At 35.4% G+C, this 19518-nt stretch overlaps 2 protein-coding genes across 2 annotated transcripts in view; one reads left to right on the forward strand and one right to left on the reverse strand.

Moving 5' to 3' along the window:
- Hel89B (histone acetyltransferase 1) overlaps nt 1-14842 on the reverse strand; it is a 90312-nt gene extending 75470 nt beyond the window's left edge. The window contains exon 1 of the mRNA XM_089637603.1: nt 14727-14842. The gene's annotated coding sequence lies outside the window, so the exon portion shown is untranslated. The remainder of the gene's footprint in view (nt 1-14726) is intronic.
- A 932-nt stretch (nt 14843-15774) lies between these two features.
- LOC149419551 (uncharacterized) lies at nt 15775-18005 on the forward strand. The gene is made up of 3 exons (XM_089637880.1): nt 15775-15976; nt 16066-16171; nt 17416-18005. The coding sequence occupies exons 1-3, from the start codon at nt 15858-15860 to the stop codon at nt 17947-17949; spliced, it is 759 nt and encodes a 252-aa protein (XP_089494006.1). The 5' UTR covers nt 15775-15857; the 3' UTR covers nt 17950-18005.
- Nucleotides 18006-19518: the final 1513 nt, after the last annotated feature.

A 19518-nucleotide genomic window follows, 5' to 3' on the forward strand; every position in this document is an offset into this window, starting at 1 on the left:
TTGTTTTTTTACTGTTTTATTTCCGCATGTCAATAGTATATTTTCAACTTTGCAAATGATATTTTTTTCGGCATCAGATATTGAGTGTGCGTAGTAGAAAGTTTTCAATCTTTCAAAGAGTGTGCATGCTTCTGAAAATGAAGGTACAGGCAGCGGCTCCTCTTCATCAATATCGACCTCTTCTGTTGTCTCCGTCAATCTTGCGTCACACAAGCTTTCGATAGTTTCTATCCCACACGTTGGAATATTGTCGTCGAAAGTAACAAAATTGTTAAAATTTGTTTGAGTATCTAATCTAAGCCAATCATCTTCAGAAACCTCAACGTGTTCTAGTTGTTCATCTAAAGATTCTGACACTCTATTGTAACCGCATTTGTTGAAACAGTTTACAACTGTTGTCTGTTTGACCTGACGCCAAGCAGTCAATGTGAAATGCAACGCTTGTAGAATGTCAATCTTTAAAGTTGCCTTATTTACTGAAGTTCCCGAATCCATCAAACACACAGCCTTCTGCACAAGTTGTTTCCGATAAAATCCTTTGAAACATTTGATAATTCCCATATCTAATGGTTGCAAAACGCTCGTACAGTTTGCAGGATAAAAAATAACTTTTACATTCTTCAAAAATGTCGTCTCAGTTGGGTGCGCTGCACAGTTGTCTATGAACAATAAAATGTTTCGTTGCTTTACGCGCATTTCCGCATCAAGGTCCCTTAAAAACAAACTAAAAATGTTTGTGGTCATCCATGCCTTTTTGTTCGCGTAATATTTTACTGGTAAAGTTTTTGTGTTTTTAAAACACCTAGGCTTTAACGATTTGCCAATAACGAGTGGTTCGCGCATGTCACTTCCATCACTGTTAACGCAAAATAACACAGAGATCCTCTCTTTCGACTCCTTACCACCGTGGCAGGACTCGCCCTTTATCGTGAGTGTGCCGTCGGGCAGACAATTATAAAAGAGTCCTGTTTCATCAGCATTGTAAATATTCCGAGGCTCGTAATTTTCCAACAGTTTTGGAAGCTCATTTATCCATAGCGAAGTTCTTTCCAGATCTACGGATGCGGACTCTCCTGCGAGCTTCTTGTACACAAGACCATGGCGATCTTTAAAACGACTTATCCACCCGTTCGATGCTGCAAAATCGTTAATGCCGAGTCTCTCCGCAATTTGTTTTGCCTTTTCTCGAACAATGCTCCCATCAATTGGAATGTTAACGGCACGAGATTGTTGGTACCAAGAGAAGAGAATTTTCTCCAGTTTGCTAAACTTTGATTCTTTACTGGTTTTTCTAGTTTTCGAAGATTTTCCGCACTTTTGAATTTGCTCCCGAATTTTTTCGTTTTTTTTCAAGAAAATAGAATTTAATGTGGATGCCGCGATTCCTAAACGCTTGGCTATATCGACGCGTTTTTCAGCGGGGTTTTTTTCCACCTCTTCGATAATTTTCAATCTTTCTTGAAGAGTACGTACTTTTTTTATCGAACGGCTCATTTCGAAGATGGTTTGAAGGCTCAAAAAGGATAACTGCACACACTCCACTAAGTTCGGGTAATTAGCGACAACTGACGACAACTAGCGACTGACGGCGGCGACAAACTGTTATTCTTTCTCTTTCTCTATGAAAAGTTTCGCGCATCGTAACGAGTGCCGTCTGGCGCCGTTTCAACACAGACAAAATATGTCAAATACGCGACGTAATTCCTACGATGAATGCGGGAAAATGGTGGACATAGAAACGATCGATGCGATCTATTTTTGTATGAAATGAATTCGGACTAGAAGAAATAAATGATACATTCGGGAAAACGATTATTCGAGGAACGATAGATAGAGGTTTCACTGTATATATATTTTTTACAAAAGACAAGCCTTTCCGGGTTATGAATAGTGTGACAAAATTTGAAAATCTTTTATTTCAACCACATTAAGAGGAAAACGTGGGACCCTAAAGCGATGCCAACAAGTTCATCAAACTTTATACAATAGCTTATTTGAAAATAATATTTAAGTTATTCTAGAAATGTATTGATTTTATTTTTTTAATTTTTATAGAGCGGAGACGGTTTACATATAGTTCCCGTGAGCACTTAGGCCATAGGCCCATTGTGCTATCTCCCTTTTTACCTCATTCCTTTAACAGTCACCCGGTCCCTTTTATAAAGTTCACCAGGGTTGTCATTGGATATGTGGCTATGTCTTCTGGTTCCACAATGTGTATTCCCAGGTCTCATTTCTCCTCTCCAATCCCCCTTGCTTCCCTGAAGGCCCCAAAAGGGAAGAGAGCCTCATCTCTCCTCTCCACTCCTCCTTGGTTCCCTTAGAAATGTATAAGTAGAATGTAGTATTCGCCGCAACTTTTAAGTACGTAAAAGATAATAGACAAACGTGTTTACGCACATTTGATACAACATCAAGGAATGTAGCACCGTGTTATTTTGAAACCGTGTAAAAAGGCAGTCCAGTGCATTATATGAACGGATTCACTTCTACAAAATAGGAGTTGATATTGGAGGAGAAGGTACATTCATTCAAATGTTAACACAATACAATTTGGTACCTGTTTGACCTATTTTTAACTTAACAATGCTATACAAATGTTGCAATCAATTAATGAGTCAGCAATAATCCTTCTACAAGTATCCATTAAGCATCATCAATGATAAATTAATCATCTTAAATAAAAACGCAGTTTAAAATGTATGTGTCTCAGAATTTTAGTAGAATACTTTATTAATGGATCAATAGCTTTCCAATGAATGTAAGATAGTATATAACAAAAGCAATAATTAGTCGCTTGAAATATCCATACAAATTGGAAATATATCCAGAGTAAAAATAAATGCCGCCGACTGGAATTGAACCCGCGCCTTCTGATGTCCGGTCAGGTGCACTGAGACCACTGAGCTACATCGGCTTATTTCCAACATGCCAAATAATTATATCATGATATTTTTTTCGAATTAGGTTTGGAACTTATGGTTTCATAATGGTGCAAAGGTTAATTCTTATGTGGTTGACTTCTAGAATGGATTGTACAGCGGTATTTTCTCTTTTTAACACCGTTTAGATCATATTTCTCACCGTGATAGTAAGGGAGGTACAATGATTTATATAAGACCATATGAGTTGTTCTCAAAAGCGAGCAAATTAGGGTGAAGGGTTAAACTATTGTTTAAGCAATGGAAAGATTGGAAAGAACTATTGTTCAAGCAATGGAAAGATTGGAAAGAACTATTGTTCAAGCAATAGAAAGATTGGAAAGAACTATTGTTCAAGCAATGGAAAGATTGGAAAGAACTATTGTTCAAGCAATGGAAAGATTGGAAAGAACTTGTAAAACAACAAAATAAATATCTGATTACTTTGAATGGTCGAATAATTTGAAGTAATGGTTTTAACACATCCTTTTGCCATTAAATAAACTATGACTGATATGTTTTTTGCATTCTGTAAACATTCCATAACTTCATCATTAATTATGTCTAATGGCATGTAATTAAAGCTTATTATTAACATACCAGTGTAATGATAGTAAACTTTAAAAAAATTCATAATGGAGTGTGAACAAATAGATACAGTGGTACAATGGTTTATCAGCCAGTTATTTGGGCCAAACTCAAGGAACAGAAACTAATATGTACTAATTTACTTGGGTATCTGGGACGTCATTTCGTTTAATTGGGACAAATTTCGATCCGAAGTTAACGCAAAATGTGTCACAATGAAAGAATTTTCAATAAGGGCGTGCGTGCGGTATGTGGCGCGGGTGAGGGGAGGTTAAATGTGCATTTCTTTTGTTTAATTGTTACACAGCGTGTGCATTGTATCCATTGTACATATAATTTTGTACTATTGATAGATGAACAGGTTAGCCATAGTTGTCATAATAGATTGTCTTTTCTATAACTTCTAGTAATAAGATATAGCATTCAAAAATATATATTTGTACCATACAAATCATTTGAGTATTTTTATTATTATTAGTTGTGATAGATGTTGTCATTTTTCATTACGAACATTTTAAATATAAATTTTCTTCTTCTGAAAGGCTGCTCAAGAGGCTAATATATTTTTATAAATACTTTCAGCTTCACAAATCCTAATATTATGTTTTAAAAACTTCATTCATGTCATTTATACTGCATTCATTTTTTCTCACTGCCATTCATCAGGATCGGAATCAAAACTCCATTGAGAACTTCTTTACAGTATTTTCATAGCCTCTCTTTTAGCTGCAGCGTAAGTCTAAAACTAATCTAGTTTTCATTCTATATTTTACGTGAACACTATACAAGAGTTTCAACAATCCAGAGACAGTTGTTCTATGGTTTCCCCGATTATGGTATGTTGAGAAGCTGAAGGGAATGGGGAAGGGAAGGAGATAGGGAGAGGAAGGTTGGTAAATATCTGGCTCTTCAGATCTGACTAGCATAAGCAAAAAGACAAAGAAATTTTCAGTGGTCAAATTCTGATATAAGAGACTTTTCATGCTTTTCAACCTACCAGCTGTGCTGATGTTGCTGTGTCAGTGCAGATAAAGAAACAATAGAATGTGTTGCTTTTACGTCCCAAAAATTGCGCTGTTTTAAATAAAATATATGTTTTTATCTGTCACAGGTGATATCTATATAAAAACACATGTGTATTCGAATGCAACATTGTGTCAAAATTTCAAAGCAATTGGTAAAAAACTTTCGGAGATTTAAGATTTTTAACAAATGAACATTTGCATTTTTATTTATATAGACAGATAGATTATAATAAAAAGTAAATCAGAATGTGACCATTGAAAATTTCCAGCTGCCTTTTTGCTTATGACGGCAGAATATTACAGAATACTATAAATTAAACACAATGTTCCCAAACTTTAAGGCCAAAAGAGTTTGTTTTTGAAATTCCTATTTCACGAAGGAGGTAATTAGTTTTATTTTTTAAATCAATAACACACCCATAAGGCGTACATTATTAACTCCTCAGGTTAAATTGTTCGATTTTGGGAACAAACGGCTAATACTCGTATCCGATGGTCTCCGTGGTTGAGCGGTAAGGCTCTCGACCAGCAAACCAGAGGTCGCGGGTTCAAATCCCTGCGTGGGCAAGTAAATTTTATTTGATTAATTTGTGTAATTTCACAAATTACTCGTTATAAATCATACGAGGCGTATCCAGAAAGTAAATGTACTGAGGCTCTCACGACGGAATGAATTTTATTTTCGACATGTTGGCTACACTAACCTGTAGCCTGGCTCTTCCCCTTTGCAACGAGATCTGTTCAAGGTCAGTACGTTGAGAAGTGTCGACGCGACAACAGGTTTCGTGAAAAATGTAAATCCAATCTCCCGCCAAGTGCGAAATATGCGGCGTCATCCGTTATCTCGTTTGGAAGGGAAAACCTCCGTTTGAGGTTTATAATGAGGTGAAAACTGCATATGGTGATAAAGCTGTGAATTATACGAGTGTGTACAAGTGGTATCGCGAGTTTAAAAACGGTTCTCACCTCTTCACCCTCCGCCAAAAAGTTCAAAACCACAATTTCAGCCAATAAAATCATGGCATCCTTGTTTTGGGACTGTCAAGGCATAATTTTGATTGAATATTTGCCTCAAGGGGAGACCATCAACTCTGTTAGATACTGCGAGACCCTAAAAAAATTGCGGAAGGCGATTCAAAACAAGAGGTGAGGCATGCTGACAAAGGGAGTAAGCCTGCTGCACGACAATGCCAGACCACACACGGCCAACGCCACGAAGGAACTGCTTGCCTCGTTTAAATGGGATGTCCTGAGCCACCCCGCGCATTCCCCTAACCTAGCACCCTCAGATTATTATCTCTTTACCTCCCTGAAGCTGTACATGGGTGGAAAAAGGTTTTCAACCGACGAGGAGGTAAAGGGGGAGGTGGAGAAGTGGACGAAGGGGTTGGCGGGAAACTACTACGAGGAAGGCATCAAAAAATTGATCCCCCGCTTCACCACCTGCATTGAGAGGAATGGCGACTATGTCGAAAAATAGCTTACATATGTACTACGGTAACCATGTAATTTTTTTGTTTCAATAAAAAATTTTGTTAAGTAGTAAAATTCAGTACACTTACTTTCTGGATACGCCTCGTATATACTATATTTGCAGCACGTTCCAGAGTGGAAGATACTCTCAGTATCGCCCTGGTGTAAGACCACCATTCAGAATTGAATTGTTGCTTGAAATGGCTTTAGCCGTGTTTGGTGACCAGATATGAATCGCCAGGTACTTCCCCAACTTCCTCTTCTCTGTCTCCTTCCCCTCCCCATTTTCTTCAGCCTCACAACATTCCCCAATTAGAGATGCCATAGTCTCACTGGCTCCAAATGGTTAGGAGCAGTTGGGACTCTTGTGCGGTTTCACATAAATAGGAAAAAAATTATAAGAAAAGAGTCAATTTGTTCGCTTTTCGGAATAGCTCATATGGTCTCACAGAAATCGTTGTCTCAATTACCATCGTAGTTAGAAATACGAACTAAACATTGTTAGAAAGAGAAAACACCAAGCTTTATAATGAAAGATAGAAGTTAACCACAGAATAATTCAAATGTACACCTCTATGGAACTAAATGTTCTGACAGCAATATAAGAAAAATTTATGAAACTGTGAATTTTTCATTAATTATTTTCATATGAAACAACAAAAAAATGAGGTGGCAGTAATGTTTATAATACACTTGTCTTATAATTTATTTTTTTTCGTAATCAGTAATTTTAGGTCAGTGTTTAGACAAAAAAATGTAAGGTAAGCAATTTAAAAAAAAAATTATGATTGATTTCTAAATTTTAATATTCCAAAAAGTATATGTTTATTTACAATAATAAAATTTGAAAACGTATTTTACCACCTTTCAAAAACAGTTTTTGGATACATTCAGAAATATCCCATTTATTTGGATTTCAATATACCAGAGCTAAATTGCTTATAAGAATAACAAATGAATGATGTTAGTAATTATTTCTCATAATCATTTGAAATAATCTGTTAACAACAGAGTGTAAAATTCAGATAACCCAACGGGAGATAATAATACATTATCACATTTTCCCTACTTTATTGAAAAATTTCGTTTATCAGAGGTCAATCCCAGTACAGTGCGTGCCTTTACAAGAAGAAACAAGATATAGATAACCGACGGTCAAATAATGATTTTCTGTCAGCTTATTTATATTGCCAATAATCCAATCAAATAGTATGTACATAACTACTATCAGTTACTACCTGGCTTCCCCTGCGTTTCAACACTCTTATCTTTATCTTATTGAACAACATGGAACAACCAATACAACATCTTTATACTGATTTATTTTTGGGGTATGATGACGTGTTGCGCTCCCAGCCAACGTTTCGAATACCAGTGCTTAGGTATGTAGATGTGATACCGTGTTGTCAACTCCAATCCTCTAAAAAATGGTACTACAGTATAATTTAAAATGATTTACTGTGTTTAGTTTTGGAGTAGCCGTTAATTACCGGATACCGAGAACAATTGAGAAATCGGCAATTGCCAAGCATTTAATTAAAACTGGCCATTACTTTGGATTTGTTCCTGAAGTCCTGGGAAGACCTAAAAACGTATAGAGCACTCCTAATTACAGAGGCAATTGAAATTCAGAAAACTTACTTTAATATTAATAAAGAAGACGGGGCTAAGCTCAATAATTCTTGCTATCTGGTAATTGACGGCTACACCAAAACTAAATACAGAAAACCATTTTAAATTATACAAGCTCATAAAGGATTGGAGCTGGCAACACGGAATCACATCTACATACATAAGCACACACTTCACAACAATCTTCGATTAAACATCTTCCCTGATGATGGGTACTGTAATGCTGTCCGAAACGTTGGCTAAAGAAGGAGGTAGAGCAACACAGCGTAATACCCCATAAATAAATCACCATAACACTTTTGGCCACTAGTGGAGCCATATATGATTAGGAAATAATAAATTGTACAGCGCCCTTTAGGTGATTTTTTACAAAATGGCGCTATACAAATTATCCAATTATTATTATTATTATAACGTCTCGTCTTATTTTTATGGTTGTATGATATTTCAAAGATTCGCCGTTTTATTTTTACGTGGATTTTTGAAAAAGTTCCCTACTTCAATCAGTATGGCATATGCAAGAATTCTATAATTAATATTTGTTTTACTGGAATCGGTGCCTCAATTATTCAATAAATTAAATTATGACGAACTAATCACTGAAAACAAACTGTTCTCACACACAAAAATAAAACTTAAATTTTTAATGGTTAAAGTCTTGTGTTTTCCAACCACCCACACCACCCCCATTACCCGGTGGTTCTCCATCATTAATGTTAAATGTTTGGAAGAAAGTAGTATAGTGACTGAAGCAACTCCCGAGGCTGTAATTTTCTGTAAAATATATATAGTCCAAGGGTTCTCAACTCAAAAAATACATCTCGCCACAGGTTCATGCCATTATTTAATATGAATGCAGAATTTTTTTCTTCAAATCAATAATTATTTAGTTGTGAGCCTACCTAAACCTAAAACCAAATACCCTATAACAGAAATTTCAAAACATTGAGAGAGTTTACAAAGGCTTATATTAAAATAATGTAGAGCAAGTTTTTTTTTATGTTCACAATTCAATAAATAATAACTGCAAAGTCAGTTATTAAAAAATTATAAAAGGTTATAATTTTTTTTCTAATAATGTTTGTGTATCATCTGCAAATTTTGTATGCCATGTGGAAAAGAAAAATACAGATGCAGCAGGGTGAATCTCTAAATAGTATAAAATAAAGTCGGTATCCGTATCTGTCTGTTTGTGCGCTTAGTTCTTCTAAACTACGCAACGGGTTTTGATAATGTTTTCACTATCAATTGGAGAATTTCTTCCGGAAGGTTTGTATATATAATACATGGGAATTATATTTATGGAAAATAGAAAAAAAATCGACGTTTTGCAATCAAGTCGCAAAAATATTTTCGGGTGCTTACATTGCTAACGCTGGCTATACCTTATCAGATACATTAACCTGTTAACCGGGGAATTCCGTTTTGAATTACGCAGCATATAACGGGCGCGAACTCCTTCACTAGGACGTATTTGTACGTCACGCCAGGAGGACGTAATTTCATATTATTATTTTTTTTCATTTATGCATTATAAAAATGACAATATCGATTTAAAAAAATAGAAACTTTACAAATAATTATAAAGATTACAAAAAATATAAAAAAGGTTATAATTACAGAACAACAAACAAAAGCACACAGATAAAAGAGAAACATTGAGTTTAAAAAATTAAAACTCAATTTCCGTGTGATATGCTCGGAAATATATGTCCCGCTCGTTCCAGAGCGCAACATATATTTTAAGGACGTATTCATATGTCCTACCCGTACCCGATACTGTTTACGTTTGACGTATTTATACGTCTCGCCCAGTTAACAGGTTAAAATAATGTACTATGGAAATTTAAATCTTAAAAAATCCTACAAAAAGTCCACAAGCGTATATGTCTATCTCCTAAGGATAAGCAATGCCGGGTACACGTCAGCTAGTTTCTGTATAAAAAGGAGCTAGATTTGCAAGATACTGTGGACGGAGGAGAAAATATTTTTGAGGATTTTTTACCCACAATGTTTTAACATTGTATCTTTTATTCAACACTTTAACGACATTGCAAAATATTTGTACCATAGCTACCGTTTTTACCACCCCATTTGGAAATAAAAATATCATCATCGGACTTATTATTGACTGATTCAACATGATATCAAGTCAAAGTTAGTTAGCCTAAGTACAAATTAATAAAGCAAAAGCACTTGAGGTGATTATTTACAAAAAGGCGCTACATAAATTATCCAATTTTTAATTTACAATCCTAGAAGATGTACATTTAGTGTCATAGTATTAGATCTGTATTGGGCGCACTGTAGGAATAATATTAAGAACATGACCACTAATTCTAAATTACCATTTATAAGTTTATGTTTATTTATAAGTGAAGCACACTTGAAGGGAAATGATACTAAACTGCGCTATATAAATGCTATGTTATTATTATTATTGTTATGTGTACTGAAATCCTTAAATATTAACCTTTAGTACCTGAAGGTAAAAATCACATATCACTCAAAGGGGGTCACTAGAGACCCCTATAAATCACGGAGTGATTGTTTCTCAAAACACATTTCGGCTGGGTATTTTTTACGCTGGCGCTATGCTGCCTCCGGAAGAAAATAAATGTTGGGCGCAAATTCCTTTAATTTGGTTTAAATCGCTACATCTTCGAAAATAATTAAAATATTTTAATCAAAATTTCTACATAGTACTCAGCATACCAAAGCTACGAAAGTACTGAACGAAAATCGATTATTATTTGAAATTCAAATCAATTAACCTTGTTATATATTCTTATCCTATCGGTATTTGCCCATACCTGCTTTCTTTAAATACGCCCGACATCTCTCGCTCTCTTGCACATAGGAGTTGAGTGGGGCGGAATAGAGATAGAAATTAGAATCGGGTTTCACAGTCATAAAAACCCTCATTCCAGGAATTGAATTATTACAATAACAAATAATATAATATCATTTTGTTGAAATACCTATGTAAAGGAAAGGCATGAAGATAAATATAAAAAGAAGACTTGCATTATGATTCGAGAATTATGTACATATAGTTGGGACCTTTGCAAAGAAATTGGTATGCAATATTCACATAAAAACATGGAATAATTCCCGTCTTTTCTGCCATTGAAATGAGGCCGGTGCAAAAGGTAGAATTACCCTTCCCGGCGTTAAGCATCAATCGACCGAACGGGTAGAACTACCTTTCCCGGCCGAACTGTGTTAATATTCCTTTTGCCCTTTCCAGAAACACTCAGATATTGGTTACTACCTACCGTTTTAACTGAACATCACCCATCTTCGCCCAACAGGCAATCATTAAGTAATGTACAAAGGTAAAAGAGATAGTACGAAATCGAAAGTAAAATATTATTATTGTAGCCTTTTCCAGTAAGATGCACCTCATATGACTGCATTTATTTATTTGTTTATTTTTTCATGTTCTCCATGAAACGGTTATACACCAATATATCATGGAGAAGATTACATATTAAAAGGTTTACACAGGCAGTTTTACTATTTTGTCACATGTGTTATAAGATAGTTACTAAATTGTCTGTAGGTGACATTGAAAATGTCGATGGCTAATGCAGAATCGTTAAGCAGTTGAGTCGCTCTGTTTACTGGTGCGTTCTGATAGGCAGAAGTCCTCGCTTTCGAAGCATATAAGATTTATAGCTTGTTTGTGATGAGAAAAGTAAAGGGGATCCACTGCGGGGGAGGGGAGACTAATTTCATCGGAATTTAATAGATATTATTTAATATTTTAATAACTTTGAACTTATGCATATTCTTTTTTCTTGTTAACTTATAATTTTTCCTTTCTTTCCATATTATACTATGACTGTCAATAACTTTCATGTATGTAAATAGCACTTGCGCCGTTCAGACCTCAGCCATGTTCTGTCAGACGGTCGGAGTATATCCGCTTTGCAATTAAATCCAAATAAATTGAATATTTCTGAATATATCCGTAAACTAAAAACTGTTTTGGAAAGGTGATGCAATACGCTCTGATATATTATTATAATAATAACAATAATATTGGACAATTTTTATAGCGCCCTTTTGTGAGATATCAACTCAGGGGCGCTATTGAAAATAAACACATACTTTTTGAAATACTAAAATTTTGAAAGTAAACATCAAAAAAAAATGGCTCACTTTACGTTTTTTGTAACTAAAATTACTGATATGGAAAAAATATATAAAAACATTTATTTTATTAGTCAAATTTATTATAAACGTTATCGTTGCCTCACTTTTTGTTGTTCATATAAAAATAGTTCATAAAAAATTCACAAGTTTTCATGATTTTTTTTTCAAAATTGCGGTCAGTACCTTTGGTTTCACAAAATTATTTTTTCAAGCAGATCGAATACCGATTACTTTTCTTAAAAAATTTAAATTATAGAATATGTGATGTAATAAACAACTTATATACATACGGCACAAAACTCTCATTTGGGGGAAGTGTGTTACCCCCCTCCGGTATTTATTTATTATTGGATAATTTGTATAGCGCCGCTTTTGTGAGATATCACCTCAGGGGCGCTTTACAGTTGATGCAGGTATTACAGAAAATATAAATATTACAAAAATAGAGTGAAGTTAAGTTAAGTAAAATGAAGTAAAGGAACAGGTGACACGAAGATAGAAGATGGAGACTCTGCAGCAAGAATCCCAGGTGGTGAAGAAACTGGTCCAGCTGCTGCAGCGAAAGAGTCCACCGCGTCCGCCAACAGTGCCAGCACGAGGTTCGTCATCCGTCCAGGTATGTGTCTGCTGCTAATAAAGCGCTGACACACTATCCTCTCACAGATACCAGACCTTGGCAGCACCGCTGTGACGTTCTACGAAGATAGAAGATGGAGACTCTGCAGCAAGAATCCTAAGTGGTGAAGGAACTGGACCAGCTGCTGCAGTAAGAGAGTCCACCGCGTCCAACAACAGCGTCCAGGTATGTATCTGCTGCTAATAAAGCGCTGACACCTCACATAGATAAGAGACCCTGGCAGCACCGCTGTGACGTTTGGCAAGTCCATCATTTATCTCCATGTAATCCTGTTCCTGGTAATTGTTGAAGTGGTGCATTCTGTCCGCAATAAAAAGCGACGGTTGGGTAATAAATTGCCCTGGGCTTAGTAAAAAAAACTTGCCAGTGTCCAAGCTTGCCCAGTTTCCGAGAATTTTGTTGATAACATCTGGAGTGCATTTACCGGTCGCCGTTCGTTTCGAAAGTCCGATATTTTTGAGCAAATTTCAGAATATTCACTTTAAAACACTGCACTCAAATCACATATTATAAAGTTCTAATAATTATTAAGTTTATTTTTATTTAAGTTCAAATGTTGATGGATTGATTTTAAAAATAATTTCAAAGGGATGTTGCCTCATTTCCCTTGAAAATACTAAAAAAACACAAAGCAGTTGGAGGAAGCGTTAGGACGCGTCCTGCTGCCACGAAGGGCGCTACTACTACTACGGTATGGAAGGGTTAAGGCTATTAAAGTTGACATTCATGATGGGTGTGAAAATGACACCCATCATGAACATCATGTTTCGCTAACTATAACTAAAGAAAGTGTCAGCGTTCATAGCGTTTAAATAAAAGTAAAAGCATGTTTGCTTATGATAAACATCCTGGCACTGAAATTATCTCTAGTTTACTATCGGACTCCCACTTGCATCCTGTTAGAAAGATAGTTTCTAAAATGATTTTAACAACAATAATATATAACAGATTTCATAGAGTTTTGTTTACAGATCCTTTTTCTACCATTCTATGAGAATGGTGTATAAACAAAACTGTTGAAAATAAAAATAATAAATTTGATGCTATCTGAAGGCCGAGTAAAATGTGCAAGAAACATTTTAAGCTCAACTAATAATGTCTATAACTGACTAACTGTCCTGCCATTTGCCCACAGGTATAGGCAGAGAGGATGGACTATCACATAACTCTGTCTTGGCACATACTCCTTGCTTCGTTCACATACGTCGTCTCATACATACTCAAGTATCTGATTCACTTGATCGTTCCACCCTCCTTGGGCATCCTCAACTACTTAGACTGTTCACTTTTACTTATTACTTTTACTTATTTATTTACATATTTATAATTTATATACATATATTTCCCTTGCACTGTTTTCTTCATTCATCCATTCTACGTGTCAAAACATATAAGCAATATTGATGCAAAAATATATATATTCGAAAATCGTTTTGTCAGTTTCTATTTTCGTTGTTAGCTTTAGAAAGTTTGTAAATATGTTGCCCTTAATTGTCTGCATATTTACTAAATTTGCAAAAGAATAAAAAGAAGGTACCTTGTCTTCTAATATTAAATATTATAACTCAAAGTCTGCGCTAAAAATACCTACTGTAACATTGAGAATACTTTTTCTCAGATAAGATATGGTAATGCCGCCATACATTGCATGATTTTTTTATCTTTTATAAACACTAACCACAAAATCAATGAAATTATTTTATTCCCTGATAATATGAATTGCACTAGTAAATAAAACTAAAATTGTATTTATTTAGTTATCGCCTGTCTCTGTAAATTATTGTATTCAAAAGACGGTGTGCACACAGAGATTATAAAAATTACATGTTTACATATTATTTGCAATTTGCACAAAACGCACAGAAAAAAGGTCAAATGGCTCTATCAAAAAAAAATTAGAACGTCGTAAAATGTAGTACCTACCTATTGAAAATAAAGGTTATCGCTCCCAAAGTATTTCGTTGAAAGATTATTATTTATACATTCGTATATTTGCAGAATAAAATAACTCATTCGAGCGGAGCTTGATAATTGAAAATACATCGATAGAATGAGTATAAAGTGTGTCATGTGTGATGACATATGGATACAGATTATTTATTACTTCATATTTGCAATAATAAGCCAATTGTAAGAATTCAGCGACATATTTCAGAATTTAAGATAAATATAGCTCGTAGTGATAGTCTATTTTAAACATTATTTGACGCTAATCCACAGCCCAGCTGTACTGGATGACAGATCACGAGAACGAAAAATACATTTTCTAAATAAAAAGCGTGTACAAACCTCAAACTAACTGGTAAATCACTTCAACCTACGGCAAAGGCACAAATCCATGATCTCGTTAGGTAATTTCGAATAATTTTTCTACCCCTAAACAAAAACAAACCAAAAAACAAAGCTGTAACGAAAGGAGGGCGCATCATCCAAGGTGCAAATTTATACTGACAGCCATACTGCTGATGAGTCCGAATTTATGGGAGCATTTTGCCGTGATTGGAGAAATCGGCCATTGTTGAGAATTATAACGAGAGTCTACATCACACTCGAAGGCAATAATAATATCGGGGCTAGTTATGTAATTTCTTTGAAGAAAAAAATGCTAGTTTTCAACAAAAAAAATATTACAATATTTTAGGCAGCACGAAGCGCGAGAGTTATAAATAATAGGTTCTTATTGTTTTATTTAATCAGTGACAATAATTTTGAATGGTACTATAACCATTAGAAATTAAATTACCTGCTCATCCGGTGCGCCGATTAATCAAACGCCATTTCGAGAAATATAACTTTTCAACACTTTTAAACAATATTGTGGAGAAAAAAATACTCAATACACTAAGCGTAAAGGTAGATAGAAATATTAATTTAGAGCAGCGTATTTTTTTGTTACAAGTCTTGATTGTAAGTCACTAGCTCTTAATATTCGTTTTAAGCCGTTAGTTAGTAAAAAATCTAATTGATAGAGAATAGGTTAAATGTATAAATTAAGTTGTCAATCGCCATTTAGGTGATTTTCTATATTTTTTTAAATAGTCAGGAAAAATATAAAAACATAGGGGCAACATACATTGTACCCCGTGAGGCCAACATTACTGAATTAAAATATGAAATAATGTATCAACAATAAAAAAAAACAACCTGTACCCTGGGTCTCAAGAGGATAAACAGCAAGATAACATGGATTTAAAAAGACTTTAGGTTCTTACAGGATGCAGTAGTGTCTCGTGGATAACGGTAAACACTCGTTCCCAGTGTTACCACCATGGTACGTAGGTACCTTAAAAATAATGAAAACACGTGCTTCTGAATTATGACATTTCGTGCTTCCACACGTGTTCATCTATGGTGATCGGTGATATTTTGAACTGTCAAAAAACCAAGTGCCTCAACTCCTGATATTTTTAAGGTTTCAAAATGGGTAAAATGAAACGTAAGAAGCCTGAAGTTCAGAAGAAACCTGACAACGAAAGGATAAGCAGACCTAAAAAGCGAAAAAATAAACTTAATCTCGTGTTTGATGACACCAAAAGAAGGTAGCCATAATATATTTACGTTTGTTATTACGATGAGTCAAATTTTAGGTTACAGGTACATAATATTACAAAAACATTTTATTTTCTAGAGACTTCCTGGGAGGATTTCAGAAAAGGAACATAGAGAAGAAGAAAAAGGCTGCTCAAGAATGGGAGGAAAAACTTAAAGAAGAAAAGAAAAGGATCAAACAAGAAGTGAGTATTTTTATTTTTGCAAGGAACTACTGCTAACTAGATGTTGAGCATCGCGTTTTTAATATGCTATGTTGTAACGTTTTTCCGCCAAGGAACTACATTTCTAAATGAAGAGAAGGTATAAAACGTGCCCAATCCCATACACATTATTCAAAAGCATATATTTGAACACAAGCAGTACTGATACTATCATTTTAAATAAAGTAAGGCTTCGTTGTTTTCGAGTGTCATTAGTACATTTTGGTAATCTTTTAGGGTAATACCAATATTTTTTTGAAATAATACTTTGATTCAATTACATTACTATGAAGGACTACTGTTTATGTGGAGCGAGATGGTAACAAATGCATTAGAGTTCCATTTTTGTCAAAATTTCATGTGTTTGGACAGTTAGGCTATGCTTTTATCTTTTTTGACGTATTCACCAATACGAATACAGGATCAATAGTGTGTCCAGCGATTCTAAAAGTTTACCTCAGTTTTTTTTACAAATAATATATGCTATTGTTTTATGCATATTTACTAAAAGGTTCCACACATCATTCCTAAATGCTTAACATTTAATTTTTGTCATTAATCTTGGTTGCGCCGGTACCAAATTATCGCAGTGCGCCAACTGATTCCATTTTTGAAGTTTTTGTAAATTGTACTGTCTTACCAGATTACGTGTAATTTATAAAAATAGTTTACAATCTACCATAAGTAATTTACCCAGAATAGCTAATTATATTCAGAAATGATTTTTTGAAAGATACATTGGCACACAGAGGTTAATGTATACCGAACACGTAATATGACAAACAATAATTTATTTATTTATACTAGGTTTTTATACACAATCTCACATATGTGAGAACAATCGAGTTTTAAAAACTCTGTAAATACACACAATACAGCAATTACAAAAGTCTACCCAGACATAGGATACATTAATTTTCGTACATCTAAATAAAGATTAAAATATAAAACAAATAAAATTACTAAATTATATGAAAGCTCACTCAGATGACAGATAGTACAAAAAAGTTAGAGACAAAAGATACACAAATAGAGACACCAGTAGAGATGCAAGTAATACATAATATAATCAGCGCAGCATATTTTTTTGTGATAAACTTAGTGATTAATATTTTTTTCAGGCCAATAATTAATGCTTATAATAATTTGTTATCCTTTGCGCTATGCTAAAAAACCTTGTCTTATAAACATTAGTTTATCATTAAAATAATAATATATATTTTTAGTCTAAAGAAGAATACAAGAAGCTTGTGGTATCACGCAGACCCATCCCAGAACTAGAGCAGCTGCTTAGTAACGAGTACGAAAACGACGATGTGACCGTCAAAGTGGTGGAACTATCCACAACCGACATCGCCGAGAAAACCAACTGGATCGGACAGAACAAGCCCAAGGAGGAGACTTCAGAAGAAGAAGAAGAAGAACCGGAATCATCCGAAGATGAAATCCCCGGGATGGGACTCAAAGAGAGGAGGGTTAAGGAGGTCCCACTTTCCGAGGGAGAGGGAGAAGACGGAGAAGAAAAAGAAGGAGATGACGAAGAAGAAGACAGCAAAGAAAAAGTATTCACTTCCAAAAAAGACATCAACAAATTTGTTAAGCACGAAGCCCTGAAGAAGATACAGAACAGCAAAGCCTTCCAAGCCAAAAATAAAATGGAGAAAATCAAAAACAAAAAGAAGTCCTCAAGATTGAAACATCAAAATAAAAAGGTGAAAAGCAAAAAGACCAAAACAAAACAGAGGGGTAAGGGGAAATAATGTGTAATCTCATTTAAGCTTCTTTTACAAACATATTTTAAGACTGTCAATAAAAATAACATAGATTGTTTAATTCCTGTTTTTATTTGAATGAATATGCACTTGAATAGTGAAAATTTAAGAAGTAGAATTCTTCTTCTTTCGTACGGTGGGGGGTCATGGGAGAGGAACATCTAGGTCAGTAAGCCAGTCTAGGGCCTCATCAATCCTGCCGGAGAATTAATGCAGTGGGCATTTGTTGACCACATGTTCGGTGGCCTGCACCGCACTGCATTCACACATCGCCGACTCCTTAATCTTTTACCTGTGGGCATAGCGGCTGTGAGTGGACCTTATCCCATTGATCGCGGACCAGAGTTTACGAGGCAGTGAGAATCCAGGCTGTCTCTCAGTGGGGTTGTGCATGAGATGGGCATTTCTCACATCGGCCGATTGCCACTCGAATTTCCACCTATCTTTTGGAGTGAAAGGTAATCAGAGGAGCCTCTCCTTTCATCTAGAAGGGTTTTAGGGACATCAGGCGGCATGCAGGGTTAGAGACAACATCATTGTGCAAAGGTATTGCCCTTTTTTGCAGTTCTATTCGGGGTATATTTGCACGTACGTGGTGCCAAGGGAGAGGTGTAGATCTCAAGATTTATTAAACATCTTACCCAAAAGAATTAGAATAACAAGTTATCTGGTAATTATGGAACATTTAGGACCGATTGTTTCACTGAATTGAGAAAGTCCTATTCAAGTTCTGTTATTATCATAGACATATGAATATTAGTAGACCTGCCCTAAGTGATTAAAAGCGTATTATCCCCACTCCCCATACCGGTTCCATTGGAGCCGGCTGGGCTCGCGTATGGCCTCAAGTGAAATATGAAAACGTGACGTCATCATTCTTGTGCGAACTATGGTCGAGGCATCATCGGTTCATTTTACGAAATAACACGGCAAAATGTTGACTTGTGATATGAAAACTTGTTATGATGCAGGGCTAGACTCCTTTTGTTTTAATATTTTATTCATTAATTTATTCTGCATCATCACATTTATCCTCGCCGATTCTCTAACCTAGTTAGGAACTGGGCGATTGTCGCGGGTATTGGTTTTGGTAAAATTTCGAATCATAATTTAAAATTTAAAATCTGTACCGGGCGGAAACAGAAAAAAACAAAAACACTTCCTTGCCTGCAGAGAAACGAGAGTGTGGGCCTGATCTCTCGGCAGACGACAGTCACAGTTTTCCGGAGTGAAATTGTTTGGGAATGGTTTCCCTTTAATCGGAGTGGCGAAGTCTAATTTTATACGCGGAGATTGCATAATAAAATCGTATAAATGTAGTAAAATACGAGGTTCCATAGTGGAATTGGTTCCGTGGCTCGTTCGAATATTGTAACCACGCGGCATCATGAATCGCAAACGGAGTCAGACGTGTGATCTGCTTGAATCCGACCCATCCTTTATGGGATGAAGAAGCCAGTGGCTTGAAATGTTGTGCCCGGTTACCGGAAGCCTAAGGATGGTATTCTTTCTCGCGGTTTGGCACTACGCCGACCGCATTGTCACCAGGGCCGTAGG

This window comes from Hesperophylax consimilis, chromosome 12 (genome assembly GCF_061612785.1).
Source record: "Hesperophylax consimilis isolate HC1 chromosome 12, BYU_Hcon_1.0, whole genome shotgun sequence".
Lineage (NCBI taxonomy): Eukaryota > Metazoa > Arthropoda > Insecta > Trichoptera > Limnephilidae > Hesperophylax > Hesperophylax consimilis.